This window comes from Cnephaeus nilssonii (genome assembly GCF_951640355.1).
Source record: "Cnephaeus nilssonii genome assembly, chromosome: 11".
Classification (NCBI taxonomy): domain Eukaryota; kingdom Metazoa; phylum Chordata; class Mammalia; order Chiroptera; family Vespertilionidae; genus Cnephaeus; species Cnephaeus nilssonii.
The window spans coordinates 37,456,784-37,470,514 of NC_137082.1; the positions used below are offsets into that span (position 1 = coordinate 37,456,784).

Genomic DNA, 13,731 nt, shown 5'->3' on the forward strand with positions numbered 1-13,731 from the left:
ATTAAAAAATCCTAAAGGCTATATTCTAAAATATTAACACTGGTGAAAAAACAAGTGATATTTATTTATTTACTTTTTGATATTTTTAAAATCTATTTTGCAATGAGCTTGTAAGTTTTTATATTCTAATTTTCTCTTTTGGGGAGGGGATATCCAATTTGATGAAAATAAATGCTTCCACACTTTTTGGCAGGAGTTTACAAATACTATTTCTGGAATTCCTCACCTTGAATTTTACTGTCCCTCTCTCAAATGATTTTCTTCTAGGTAAATTATATCAAATATTAACAGCAATCAAGTTCAACAGGCTCAACCTAGGATCCAAACCATAGATGAAATTAGGTGAAATTTAAAACACTAAACCCAAACTTGACTGCTACCATTTAAAAAATAATATGACTTCTTGTTTTTGAGTAAAGGAATATAGCAAATGATTTCCTACCAGTACTAGGTTGATTACATTGTATATATAAAGCACCAAAGAGTCACACTAAGAGGTATCTGACACTAGGATTCAGAAATCTGTAACAACACAATGAGCACACTGCCCCTTACAAAGTGAGTCTCGTGTATCCTGCCAAGGAACCTCAGCTTTTCATATAATTCAGCTCCTTATAACATCTCAGCTTTGGACATTTCCAGGTGGAAAAGAACAGGAAATGGATTCAGGAAGAATGGGGTTTCTCAACCCCAACTTCACTCAATGGCAAGTTAAGAAACCTGATTCTCAATTTCCACATCTGTAAAACAGGGATAATAAAAACCACCTTGTGCCCAGCTCAACCACTGCGCCACATGACCCATGAACCAGGAGGTCATGGTTCCATTCCCAGTCAGGGCCCATGCCTGGGTTTTAGGCTCCATCCCCAGGAGGAGGCAACCGATCCATGTTTTTCTCTCATCATTGATGTTTCTATCTCTCTCTTCCCCTCTCCCTTCCTCTCATTGAAATCAATAAAAACATATTAAAACATACATACACACACCTTGTGTTATTGTTCCAAGAACTAAAGATGACATGTTTAATATCTATAATAGTTACTCCATAAATTATGATATAACTTGGTTTGCCTATGCGATAAATATTAGTCCTTCCTTTTGATGCTAATGCTATAGATTTCACTATAGTTAACATAAAATGAATATCTGAAAATAACTGTTTGCCTTTGGGTATATGGGTTGGTGAAATCCTGCAAGCAAGGAAGTTGGTTTCCCAACACCTTCCTTTTCTGCCTAGTACCCTGTGAGTCTACTTCACGCTCCTTCTGACAGCCACTGCTCTGACATCATCCCCAAAACAGGAGCCGGGCTGCATGGGCTTATAAGATTCACATTTCCATGTACTCATTCCTTCCTCCTATTTCTTTCAGGGCCAGTCAATAGATAAAGTAGATAGATCAAGAGTTGCTGGTTCATTTTTAAAATTTTTAAATTGGCAATAGAGTTACAGGGGAAAAAACTAACCAAAAAAAAAAAAAAAAGACTAGGAAGAGAACAGTATCATTTAAGAAAATACTAATGAGTCAGGTTGAATTTTGTATTTCTAAATATAAAGCTAATAGAAACCTACATTTTGTCAAGTTTCCCCTCCAAACTACCCTTCCCCCACCTTTTCTGCAGTGCGGTGACAACCCTCCATTTGACACCTGTGACTGGGGTTTCCAGTATCATTTGAGGAAAGGAGATCTTAATCACATAGACACAGTAACCTACAACCATAAAAACAGACCCTGGCAGGCAAATTTTGAATATAACAGCAAATTATTTTAAAGAAATCCTACCTAATAATAGACAAATATGCAAATTGACCGCACCTTTCGCTACGCCCAAGCCACGCCCACCAACCAATCAGGATGAGTATGCAAATTACCCCAAAGATGGTGGCTAATTTGCATATCACGACAGCCTAGAAAGAAGCCAAGAGGGGCAGAAGGGAGCAAAGCTGCAGAGAAGCAAGCAAGCCGGGGGGAGGAAAAGGGAGGAGCAGTGGCGGGGCCGGGGAGAAGGAAGGAGAGCAGGCGGGCTGGTGGAAAAGGGAGAAAAGCAGGCAGGCTGGCAGAGAAGGCGGGGCGGGGGAGAAGGGCGGAGCGGAGGCGGGGCCAGGGGAGAAGGGAGGAGAGCAGGCGGGGCGGGGTAGAGTGCAGCAGGAAACCCTATTGCAGGATTTTTCCTGCAACGGGAACGCTAGTTTGATATAATAACTAAAAGAACATGAAGGAGCCGTGACTGCTATGAAGAGAGATCTACCTCTACAGACCACCAGCACAGGGAGGGAAGCACTGCAGAGAACCGGTACACAGACCTCCTTGGTGCTTGTACAGTCCTTACCTGACAGTCAAAGTCCTGGAAGTTTCGTGTACCATTCTGTCAACAGAAGGCAGAAAACACAGTCAGTTTCCCCATATGGCTTCCCCAAATGTGCAGCAAATTCAGTTCACAGTGAAAGCAGTGCATGTGTAGAGTACTGGTTGCCATAAACTAAAATGGTTCTTTCTCATAAAAAGTCTTCAGAGGCAGGGTAGGTTCCTAACATGTGTTAGTAAAAGGTGAGTTTTTAGAGGTGAGATTACACCTTGGTGGACTTCCTAAGAATCTATCCTATATAATAAAAGGGTAATATGCAAATTGACCCTAACGGCGGAATGACTGGTCGCCATGATGCACACTGACCACCAGGGGGTAAGTGCTCAATGCAGGAGCTGCCCCCTAGTGGACATTGCACTCCCACAGGGGGAGCTCCGCTCAGCCACAAGCCGGGCTGATAGCTGTGAGCGCAGCGGCGGTGGCAGAAGCTTCTCCCATCTCCTCAGCAGCACTTAGGATGTCCGACTGTGGCTTAGGCCCTGGGGAGTGGGCCTAAGCTGCAGTCAGACATCCCCCAAGGGGTCCTGGACTGAAGAGGGTGCAGGCCGGGCTGAGGGACCCCTCTGAGTGCACGAATTTTTGTGCGCTGGGCCTCTAGTCCTATATAATAAAGAGGTAATATGCAAATTGACCCTCACAAGATGGCTGCCTACAACCAGACCGGCAGGGGAGTTAGTGAGGGATGACTAAACAACTGAACAAGCAGGCTGCGTGGGGCAACCGGGCCAGCAGGGGGGTTAGTGAGGGATGACCAAATGACTAAACAGCAGGCTGTGTGGGGCGACCAGGCCAGCAGGGGGGGGGGCAGTTAGGGGTGACCAGGCCAGTGGGGGGGGGGGGGGGGCGTGCAGCTGGGGGCGACCAGGCCAGTAGCAGGGGAAGTTAGGGGCAACCAGGCTGGCAGGGGGGGCAGTAAAGGGTAACCAGGCCGGCGGGGGGTGGGGGCAGTTAGGAGCAACCAAGCCAGCAGGATGGGGGCAGGTGGGGGCGACCTGGTCAGCAGCAGGTGGCAGTTAGGCGTGATCAGGCCGGCAGGGGGGGCAGTTAGGAGCGACCAGGCAGGCACATAGAGGCAGTTGGGGGCAACCTGGCTGGCAGCGGATGGCAGTTAGGGGCAATCAGGCAGGCAGGCAGGCAGGTGAGCGATTAGGAGCCAGTGGTCCAGGATTATGAGAGGGATGTCCGACTGCCGGTTTAGGACTGATCCCTGGGATTTGGCCCAAACCGGCAGTCGGACATCCCCCAAGGGGTCCCGGATTGGTGAGGGTGCAGGCTGGGCTAAGGGGACCCCCGCCCCATGCACAAATTTCATGCACCAGGCCTCTAGTGTGTGTGTGTGTGTGTGTGTGTGTGTGTGTGTGTGTGTGTGTGTGTATAAAAGCCTAATATGCAAATAGACCGAGCTGCAGAACAACTGAACAACCGGTCGCTATGACGTGCGCTGACCGCCAGGGGGCATGCACAGAACATGGCGGGCATTGGTAGCAGGCGCCAGAGTGTGGAACATGGTGGGCGTCGGCCGCGGAGGGATGGTAGAGCAAGTGAGCAGGGGAGCCAGACCAAGGTGGGGCGCCAGTTGCTGTCATCTGGACAAACCTCTGGTGTTTACTGAAAATTCTTTGCTCCTGCATACTGCAATCCCACCCGGCATTTGCACCTGCTGCTGGCACTGGCCCCACTCACACCCGCTGCCAGTGCTGAAGCCACTGCTCTCACTCGCTGCCGGCGCCAGGCCCTGATCACTCGGCGTGTCAGCAGATGTGAGCAGCAGCTGCCAGCCCCATCGCCCCTCAGGGCTTCTCTACCTCCCTCTGCTCCTGAGGGGCAATCGGGGCAGCAGCCCCCACTCGTACCTGCTGCTGGCGCAGGTCCCAATTGCTCTGAGCCGTCAGCGGGTGCGAGTGGGGCCGGCGCCATCAGCACATGGGAACAGCGACGGTGGGAGTGGGGCTGCGGACAGACAGGAGATGGGGGCCATGGAGGGAAGGGTCAGGAGGGGTCACGGAGTATGGGCGAAGACCTGCCCCTGTGCCCACTGCAGCCTCGCAGCCCACAGTTGCACTGGGCCCCTAGTATAAAAGAAAGCAGCCTGCTTTCCCAGTAAAGCTGGTAACTTCTTGCCTCCCTATCTAAGAAGAGCAGTGAGAACTTGTAGGAAGAGGGTAAGACATGGATCAGAGTCTGACAGCAAACTTATAACCCACAAAGGAGCACCAGGGAGGAAAGGAGTTCCTGAGAGGAATAAGGAAGGCAGTAGTGCCTAGAACCAGGAATTAAAGAAAGGATTAAGGAGAGAACAAAGATATAGATGGATTGGAAATGTAAGACTTGAAATTGAATGAGGAAGAAAGTGTCACTGGAGGGAAAGAAAAACAAAACAGGATTCCTAATACAATGACCTATCTGTTGCATTCCATAAAACTGCTGATAGGAAAAAGGACACATCACTGAATCATTTAAAAAGCAGAACACAGTCAAAAGACCGAAGGGGAATTCACCAAGCTTCTAAAAAGAGATTATATCACAGTAAAGTTAGATTAAAAAAAAAAAAAAAGTCAATGGGAATGACTCAGAGGCATTTTTGTAGCATTTTAGATGCCAGAGTCCAAGAGTATGATGTAAGAGTATAAAAATGATAATGAATGATGTGTTTGGGAGGGGGGAAAAAAAACCTTCTAATTTGATTTTTCATAAAGTAAAAACCCTCCCCTGAAAGAAACCTTTCTTTATTTAGAAACTATGTTATCATAAAATATATATTCTGCCTACAATGGTTTCCAGAAGGTGTGGAGCTGCTAATAAGCACCTTCCCAAAAGCTGCCCCTCCAGAGATCTAGACAGCTGGTCACTAAGTAGTCCCATCCCCCCTTCAAGGTCCTCTTAGCCCTCGCCAAAGGTGCTCAGTTGGTTGGGCACAGTCACATGCACCAGAAGGTTGCTGGTTCAATTCCCAGCCAATCGATGTTGGATTCTCACATCAATATTTCTCTCCCTGCCTCCCTCTCCCTTCCTCTCTCTCTAAAAATCAATAAAAAAAATCTTCTGCCCAGCTGGTTGAGCATCGACCCAGAAACCAAGAGGTTACTGGTTCGATTCACAGTCAGGGCACATGCCTGGGTTGTGGGCTTGATCCCCAGTAGGTGCAGTGCATGCGGCAGCTGGTCGATGATGTTACTCTCTCATGGATGTTTCTATCTCTCTATCCTTCTCCCTTCCTAAAAAAAATTAACAAATGTATTAAAAAAACAACAACAAATAAATTGGTCAATTAAAAAAAGAAGAAGATCCTCTTAGAACCTGTTCTGTATCCCACTGCTGGCAGGATAAAACAGAGATGTTGAAAACACAGCCCAGAATGGTATAAAAAACCACAAAGAAACAAAATGTCCTCTACTAGAGGAACTAGTAGATCTACAGCAGCACTATCCAATATGGTAGTCACTGGTGACATGTGGCAATTAAATTTAAATTTTACAGTTTCTCAGTCACATTTGCCACATTTCAAGTGCTCAGCAGACACACATGACTAGTGGCAACTATATTATTGGGCAGCAAAGATTAAAAAAAAATTCCATGACTGCAGAAACTTCTGGACAGTACTGATCTAGATTCAGAAAGCTTTTGAAGGAATAAGGCTATGGATGAACAGACCTCAGTTCTCTAAAGGTGGCAGTAAAATCACAATAGATTACCAATCAGAGAGACTGCTGCGGATACCGAGAACAGGAAAGGGTGGTGGAGATAGCTCGTCTGAAGTATTGTTCCTGGCATGAAACCAAGTTCACAAAATAAAGTCTGATGCAATCAGAGCTTGGAGAGACAACAAAGACACGGTGCAGATGGGATGGGTAGCATATTTCCAAGGAATGCTGCTATTGGTAAAAAGGATTATATTCCACGCTCCCACTAGCCCCATACTATGCCTGAGAACTCCTTCAGAGAAATCATTGTGTTTAATTTCTTTTTTTTTTTTAATATGTTTTTATTGATTTCAGGAGGAAGGGAGAGGGAGAGATAGAAACATCAATGATTGGCTGCCTCCTGCATACCCAACACTGGGGATCGAGCCCACAACCCAGGCATGTGCCCTGACCAGGAATCGAACCGTGACCTCCTGGTTCATAGGTTAACACTCAACCACTGAGCCACACTGGCCGGGCCATTTTGTTTAACTTCTAATTAACTATGAGAAGCAGAAATAAGGGCCCTCTTATATACTAGGGTAGATGGTTTGAGTAGAATATAAATGACCAGACACTGAGCCCGATTCCTGATTCAACTTGCACCTTCCCCCAAATAAAGCATCAGTCCTGAGGCATTCTGTGAAGCCCTGAAGCCTCTGAGATGAGCACAAAGGGAAATGCCAAAAATGGAGAGATGATTCTTTCTAGAAATCAAAGCGAGCTTCTCGTTATTGAATACGTAGCAAAAGACAACTACGTGTTCTTAATCCAATGTACACAGCTACTCCCAGAAGAAAAAGTACTAATAATTGAAAGAAGACTAATACTTGTTTTCTTGGCATTTTTTAAAGAGATGCCAAGCCCTCTAGGTCCTGAGAACTCCTTCAGAGAAATCAGAGAGTCTAGGAGAATGGCTTCCGGCTTTGTAAGTGATCATCTTAGAGAAAGGACGTGACTGGGTTTGTTTGACAGTATTTAGCATTCAGAGTTTCTGAATGGAGGCCATTAGCTGGGCCCTACTCAATCTGTGGTCAAGTGAAGCAAGTGAAGACATATTATTTGAACTTGTTAAAAATTTAATAGTGCTCATTGGGTGTATTCTGGAAGGATAAAGACTTCCCTGGGGCCCTTCCATGAGGACTTAATTGTCTCTGATATTTGAGGTACATGATTCTACTCTAACAAAACTTTTACAAGTTTCAAATTCTGTGTATTTTCTTTTTTATTTCTGTACATTTTAAAGATACCATTAATTCCATGTTCAAAGCGATTCTTGCACTAAGCAGACTTAAGTAGATGAAAGGGATTCAAGAAAAAAATTAAAATAATATAATAATTGGGGGAATGACAAAAAAGAAAAAGATAAATTATTACTGAAAGTTGCAGTCAGGTAGAAACCAGCTAAGAAGAGAGTTCCCTGGTAGAACCTCGTGCCAGGTGTAGAAGGTAAGTGAAGCAGCTCCTGAAGGTAAATTAAAAACAAATAATTCTCTCAAATACAAACCTGGAGAATAAGCAAAACGCAACTAAGAATAGGTCAGTAAATAAAAAGAAGTATGAAAATAAAAGGGGGAGGGGAGGGAAAGTTTTAAAAAGTTAAAAAAAAAACCACATAAGTAATTGTCAGGGAGAAGAAGAAGAGAGATGTAGTTTCCCAACATGAGATCTAGTCAAGAGGAATATATAGTTTCAAAAGACAGAAAGCAACAGATATAATGGAAAAGAAGACAAGATAGGTAAGACCACAGAACCAACTACCAAGAGGAAGATGTGAGGTAAATCTGCCTGTTCTGTGAACTTGAAGGGGATGAGGTTGTGTCTGATTCACCATTATATTCTCAATCCTAGCACTTAGTAAATGCAATAAACTTCATTTTGTGTAGATTATCAACATCCCAAAATAGACATACTCAATTTGAATGAAAATATGGAAAAGGAAGGATTATATGCAAATGATGTGCTAGGAATTAAAGTGGGGAAAGGGAGCTGTTTTAACAGTAAAATTTTAGAAACAAGTTAATTTTAAAAAACTATTAGAGAATAAAATATGGCATTTCTATTAAAAGAGAAATCTGTTCAAGCTATAATACAGAGACAAGAGTGAAAGTTCTACATACATGTGAGTATGTGTGTTTATACGGCTGTATGTGTATATACATTTTAATTATCTATATTATTACCTTCAAAAATACTAATTAAAAACTGAGACTTCCTAAAGAAACTTACAAAGAGGTCAGACACTTAGATGACCATCTGCAGACTGATGAAAAAGTACAATTTCAATAAAAACTCTGTGGGCACCAGGCTGAGTTGTGGTTAAGGCTTGGGCTCCTCCCACCAACTCCTGCTGACCGTGTAGCAGGCTGAGCACCGTCTACCACAGTGGCATCACTACTTTCTTGGGAACTCATTTCCTGCTCAAGTCCCATCTAGAGACTTTCTGACAAATGATGTGACAATCACCTCTTAGCACATTAATGGACACCCCCCCTCTGGTGCACAGGAGATGTAGTACTTCCCGAATATTCTTTAATGAAAATGTCCATAAATTAAAAAAAAAATTTTAAAAGAAACCTTGACACTAGCCCTTTGCCTGTTTCTACTGTTGGAAGGTTATAAAAAAAGCTAATCCCTGAGTTCTCTCTCCTACCGTCCTCTCCTCACATTTCTATTTCTAGTCTCTGGTAGAAAGAGAAATCAAACTGTAATAGGGTCTACCTCATTTCCTACTGTAACAACAACCAAAACAAAGTAAACAACTTGTTTCTGTTCTCCCAACAAAATATTTATACCCCTTCTTGTTATTTTCTCAGTTCTGCAGGGTCCAATTGTGGCCCCCCTACTGATTTTCTCAAGCCCAGCCGCGGGCTTTCACCACTCGGTAATATCTGAACCAACAGTAGGTAGAGGAGGGCAGGGAAAATGAAGCAAAACCCAGTCAGCTCTCCTGCTTGTTATAAGGTCTTTGGGTGAGGAGTGGAAAGTACCAGCTACAAGAGGCAGCAGATCATGGGAAGACCTCTAGACCCCTGATTCAAGTTGAAATCAACAAATGTGGGATCTAGTCCTGGCTTTACCACCGTACTAGACATGAACGTTGGACAAGTCATATAACCTCTCTGAGCCATATCTGTAAAATAAAGCTAAAAATACCTTTAGCTACTTATTTTACAAGAAGTTAGAAGATTTATTTGATATTTGTGAAAATGCTTTGAAAATGGTTAAATGCTATTTTTTTAAAAATCATTTCATATGGTTGTGCAATTTCTGCCCTCCCAAAGCAAAGTGCTAGTGGGTGCTTCTTTTCATCACTGGAGCCAAAACAAGCACAAAAAATTACCCACTTCTTCACAATTCTGAGGCGAGAAAAGCCTCACTTAACGCTATTTTGAGAATGCTTCCTCATAGTCATCTCAGGACAAATTTCTCCATATTAGATTGGGTCTAGACTTCCTTTAGCTCCCTGAAGCCAGGAGGAGTCTAGTGATGTCTTTGTATGAGAGTGTATCTATGAGGAGAATGGAGAGAAAGATGAAGTGAAAGAGACAGGGCAAGCCACAGAGCTGATGCCAAAACACCTACAGAGGAACATGGTGGAAAGGCCTCAGGTTTTGGAGTAAGAAAGATGTAAGTTTTAGTCCTGGCTCTGCCACTTACTGACTGGGCAAGCCACTCTTTCAGTCAGATGTTCATCTGCTAAGTGAGGAATAATACTATCTACTTCAGAGGGATACTCTGATAATTAAAAGAAAGAAGGTATGTAAAGCATCTGGCACTAAAAGGTACTTAATAAATAATAGCAGGATAGGTTAAAAAAAACCAACTCCCCCCCCCCCCAAACAAAAAACTCAAGACATCTATCTACACCTATTCAAACCTGAAGGCTTATCCTATAATAGCAATGGCTCTCAGCTGGGGAGAACTTTGCCCCTCAGGAGACATTTGACACTATCTGGAGACATTTCTGGCTGTCATGACTGGGGAGGTGCTACTGCCATCCAGTGAGTGGGTAGAGGCCAAGGATATACCCTACAATGCACAGAATAGTCTCCCACAATAAATAATTCTCCAGCCCAAAACAGTAGTAGTGTTAAGACTCTGCAGTAGGCCTTCTTAGGTACTCAATCAGAGTAAGCCAGTTCACCTCTCTTAGCCTTAATTTCCTCACCAGCAACATGGGAATAGTTGATCTGTGTGTCCTACATCACCAAGCTATTGGCAGGATCAAATGAAATAATGAGTAAGCAGCATTATCATCATTATGCCGTTCACAGGGTATGCAAAAGCACCCGCTTGCTCGGCAAAGGCAGAAGCATTGATATATTGGGGCGGGAGGGGGGGGGGGGAGCGCTAACTGGGGTGGAATTCTTTGTTTGGGAATGCCCCATCCAAAGAGGACGTCTTGCCAATCTACTTCTATAAAGCTTCACTGGAGCAGGGGACTCTCATGCACAATGACTGGATAGGAGCACTTCTTAGGGAGAGAGAGAGCATGGGAAGTGGGTAGGAACAGCACAGGCCTATCAAAGAGGAGCTAACAGATGTTAGCAAGTGAGGCATCTTGCTGTGTCCACAAAAAATAGCCATCTCTCTCTCTCTCTTCCTCTTCTTAAAAGGCCACCAATCCTATTGAAAGAAGGCTATACTCTTTTGACCTCATGTAACCTTAATTACCTCCTTAAAGGCCCTATCTTCAATAAAGTCAATGGGGGGGGGGGGTGTTCAACATATGAATTTGGGTAAGAGGGGCACAATTCTATCCATAGAACTTGGGCATACATCAGACACAGCCAAGGCATCATTGTGGCCTCAGAGAGGAGGATCCAGAAATTAATTCAATGCTTTTCTATGGTAACAGTCACTTTTCCATATACTTTCTCTATGAGCTATCCAGTCAATCCTGCAACCCTTTTGCACAGGTGCCTCTTCAGGCATCCTGTGGACTTCCAGGGTTAGGAAAGGGTCCTCCTCTTATTTGTGTCCCAGTCCTCAAATATCTGAGACCCATTAGGTCATGGTTTTCCTACATTGGCTAATCACTTTAGGCTCGGTTCTCAATTATGGGAGTTGTGTGGTTTTTTTTCCCTTTTCTTTTAATCCTCACCTGAGGATATGTTTTTATTGATTTATTTTATTTATTTATTTTTTTTTTAGAGAGGAAGGGGAAGAGAGAGAAACACCGATCAGTTGCCTCCAGTATGTACCCCAACTTGGGTTTGAACTTGAAACCTAGGTATGTGCCCTGACCAGGAATCAAACCCGAAACCTTTTGGTGTACAGGATGGCACTTCAACTAACCGAGCCACCCGGGCAGGGCAATCATGCGAGTTTTTTAAAAAGCTCAACCACACCGCAGAACAATTCAATCAGAACCTCTGGAGGTAGGGCCAACACATTGGTAATTTTTAAATCTCCCCAAGTAATTCCAACAAGCAGGAACACTGATCACAGAGGTGTATGTGTGTGTGTCCCATTCTCCTCCCCTCAGATTCCAATTTAGTTGGTGTAGAGTGGAACCCAGGAATCTGCATTTTTAAACAATTCCCCAGTTGATTCTAGTGATCAGCCAGATTTAGGATGGATTACAATCTTCCAGAAGCTAAACTGGCTACCTACTTGCCTTGTAACCGTTCATTTCTGTGGCTATGCATAAACTTCACAGAAGATTTTATTTCCTTCCTCCTCTTTGCGGCACATCTATTTGGGGACAGCCCTTCATATGCACCAAAAGACAGGACTTAAAAGAGGTTGTTTTTTTTTAAAACATGAGGGGGAAGCAGCAGAATAAACCAAAGGGGGCTAAACAAAGTGTGTAGCTTGTCAAGGGAAAGAGCAAAAAATCTGGTGAAAGATAAAGGAAGGAATGAAGTGGAGATGGAGATGATGTCACAGGGGAGAAAATGGAGCTGATAGGATTCAACAGCAAATTAATAAAATGCATAGTAAGTCATCAGCCATAGAAGTTGTAGGTGAAGGGCCTTCCTTTCAGCAAAAAAAAAAAAAAAGGTGATAGGCAATAACATCTTTTGGTGTACCCCTCATCCCAACCTCACGCATTTTACCCTCACTATTCATCAATACTTCCCTCAGGAAAGAATGCCATGTAGTCAATCACACCAAGCTACAAGAGTATTTTAATAGGGGACAATGACAATAAACCAAAAGAGGGTTAAAAAAAAAGGAATTTCTTTTTTAAAAAATATATTTTATTGATTTTTTACAGAGAGGAAGAGAGAGGGATAGACAGTTAGAAACATCGATGAGAGAGAAACATCCATCAGCTGCCTCTTGCACACCCCCTACTGGGGATATGCCCGCAACCAAGGTACATGCCCTTGACCGGAATCGAACCCGGGACCTTTGAGTCCGCAGGCCGACGCTCTATCCACTGAGCCAAACCAGTTTCGGCAAAAAAAAAAAAAAGGAATTTCAGGCACATTTATTGAATGGAGTGGGACTGGAGAGAGGATAAGCCTTTCTTAGCTTTTTGGTAACTTATATCACACTGGTCTTTAGTTTGTGCACTTCTCTAACACTAAAATAAAAACGAGGCATATCCCTGACATCCAGGCATCCCTGGAGGAAAACCTCCACGTTGGCAGAAGGGTCCCATCATACACTTGACAAAATGTGGGGGGAGTGTTGTAGCCTGTGCACTTCACTAGCCATGGATGTTAAGTTTTCCTTACAGAAGCTGAAACTCAAGCCCTAGGTGGTTTGGCTCAGTGGATATAGCACTGGCCTGCAGAATGAAGGGTTCTGGGTTCAATTCCGGTCAAGCCACATGCCCAGGTTGCGGGCTCGATCACCAGCAGAGGGCGTGCAAGAGGCAGCCCATCAATGATTCCCCCTTCTCCCTTCCTCTTTGAAATCAATAAAAATATATTAAAAAAAAGAAATTGAAACTTAAGATACTTGTATTTTAAGTCAAAGTCCACTCTCATACTTTCTACTTATCTTTGCCTTATTATTTTTTCCCTTAATATCTCTATCTGAAAAGCAGGAAAATCTCAAGGATAACATGATTCAATTTGGCCAGTGGAAACAAAGTAGAAGGAAAGAAAAATGTGGAAAGGCACAAAAAAGATGGTTAAAAATATATTTTAAAAAGTATTCCCTCCATAGAAAATCAAGCTAACTATGTTTTGAGTTAGTTACTATTTAGATAACATAGAAATGAACTAATCGCAGAACAGACATTTTAGTGAAAAGAATAGTCTCTAAATTTTAGTGAAAACAGAGCAGTCTTTACCTTATCATTTAGAAGTGGTTTGATCTCTGTGAGTTGAACATCCTGAAGTTCATCCATGAGGAAGATGAAAGTAGAGGATTCTCAAAAATAAATCAGTGACTCTGAAACAGAAGAGAAGGAAGTGAAGAAAAAGGCTTAAACTAGGAGTTGGGCCCTGGCCGGGTAGTTCAATTTTTTAGAGCTTCCTGCCGATACACCAAAGTTGCAGGTTCTGTCTCTGGTCAGGGCAGATACAAGTCAACCAATGAATGCATAAATAAGTGGAACAACAAATCTCTTGTGTTTTTTTCTTTCTTTTCCTTTCTCTCAATGAAAAATATTTAAACCAGGAGTTGGAAATATTATAGTCTCATTACTTCCATTCATTCAAATATTAGAGGTTAGCATGTGTCATGCACTGCTCAGGGTGCTGAAGACACAGGAAACTAGATA

At 43.3% G+C, this 13,731-nt stretch overlaps 1 protein-coding gene across 1 annotated transcript in view; it reads right to left on the reverse strand.

The window, feature by feature from the left end:
• Nucleotides 1-13,731, reverse strand: part of NDRG3 (NDRG family member 3) — a 72,812-nt gene that overhangs the window by 39,105 nt on the left and 19,976 nt on the right. Inside the window, exons 2-3 of the mRNA XM_079785024.1 lie at nucleotides 13,300-13,400; nucleotides 2,329-2,364 (exon numbers count right to left, since the gene is read on the reverse strand). Of these exons, the coding sequence (XP_079641150.1) occupies nucleotides 2,329-2,364; nucleotides 13,300-13,356 (93 nt within the window). The 5' untranslated portion in view covers nucleotides 13,357-13,400. The remainder of the gene's footprint in view (nucleotides 1-2,328; nucleotides 2,365-13,299; nucleotides 13,401-13,731) is intronic.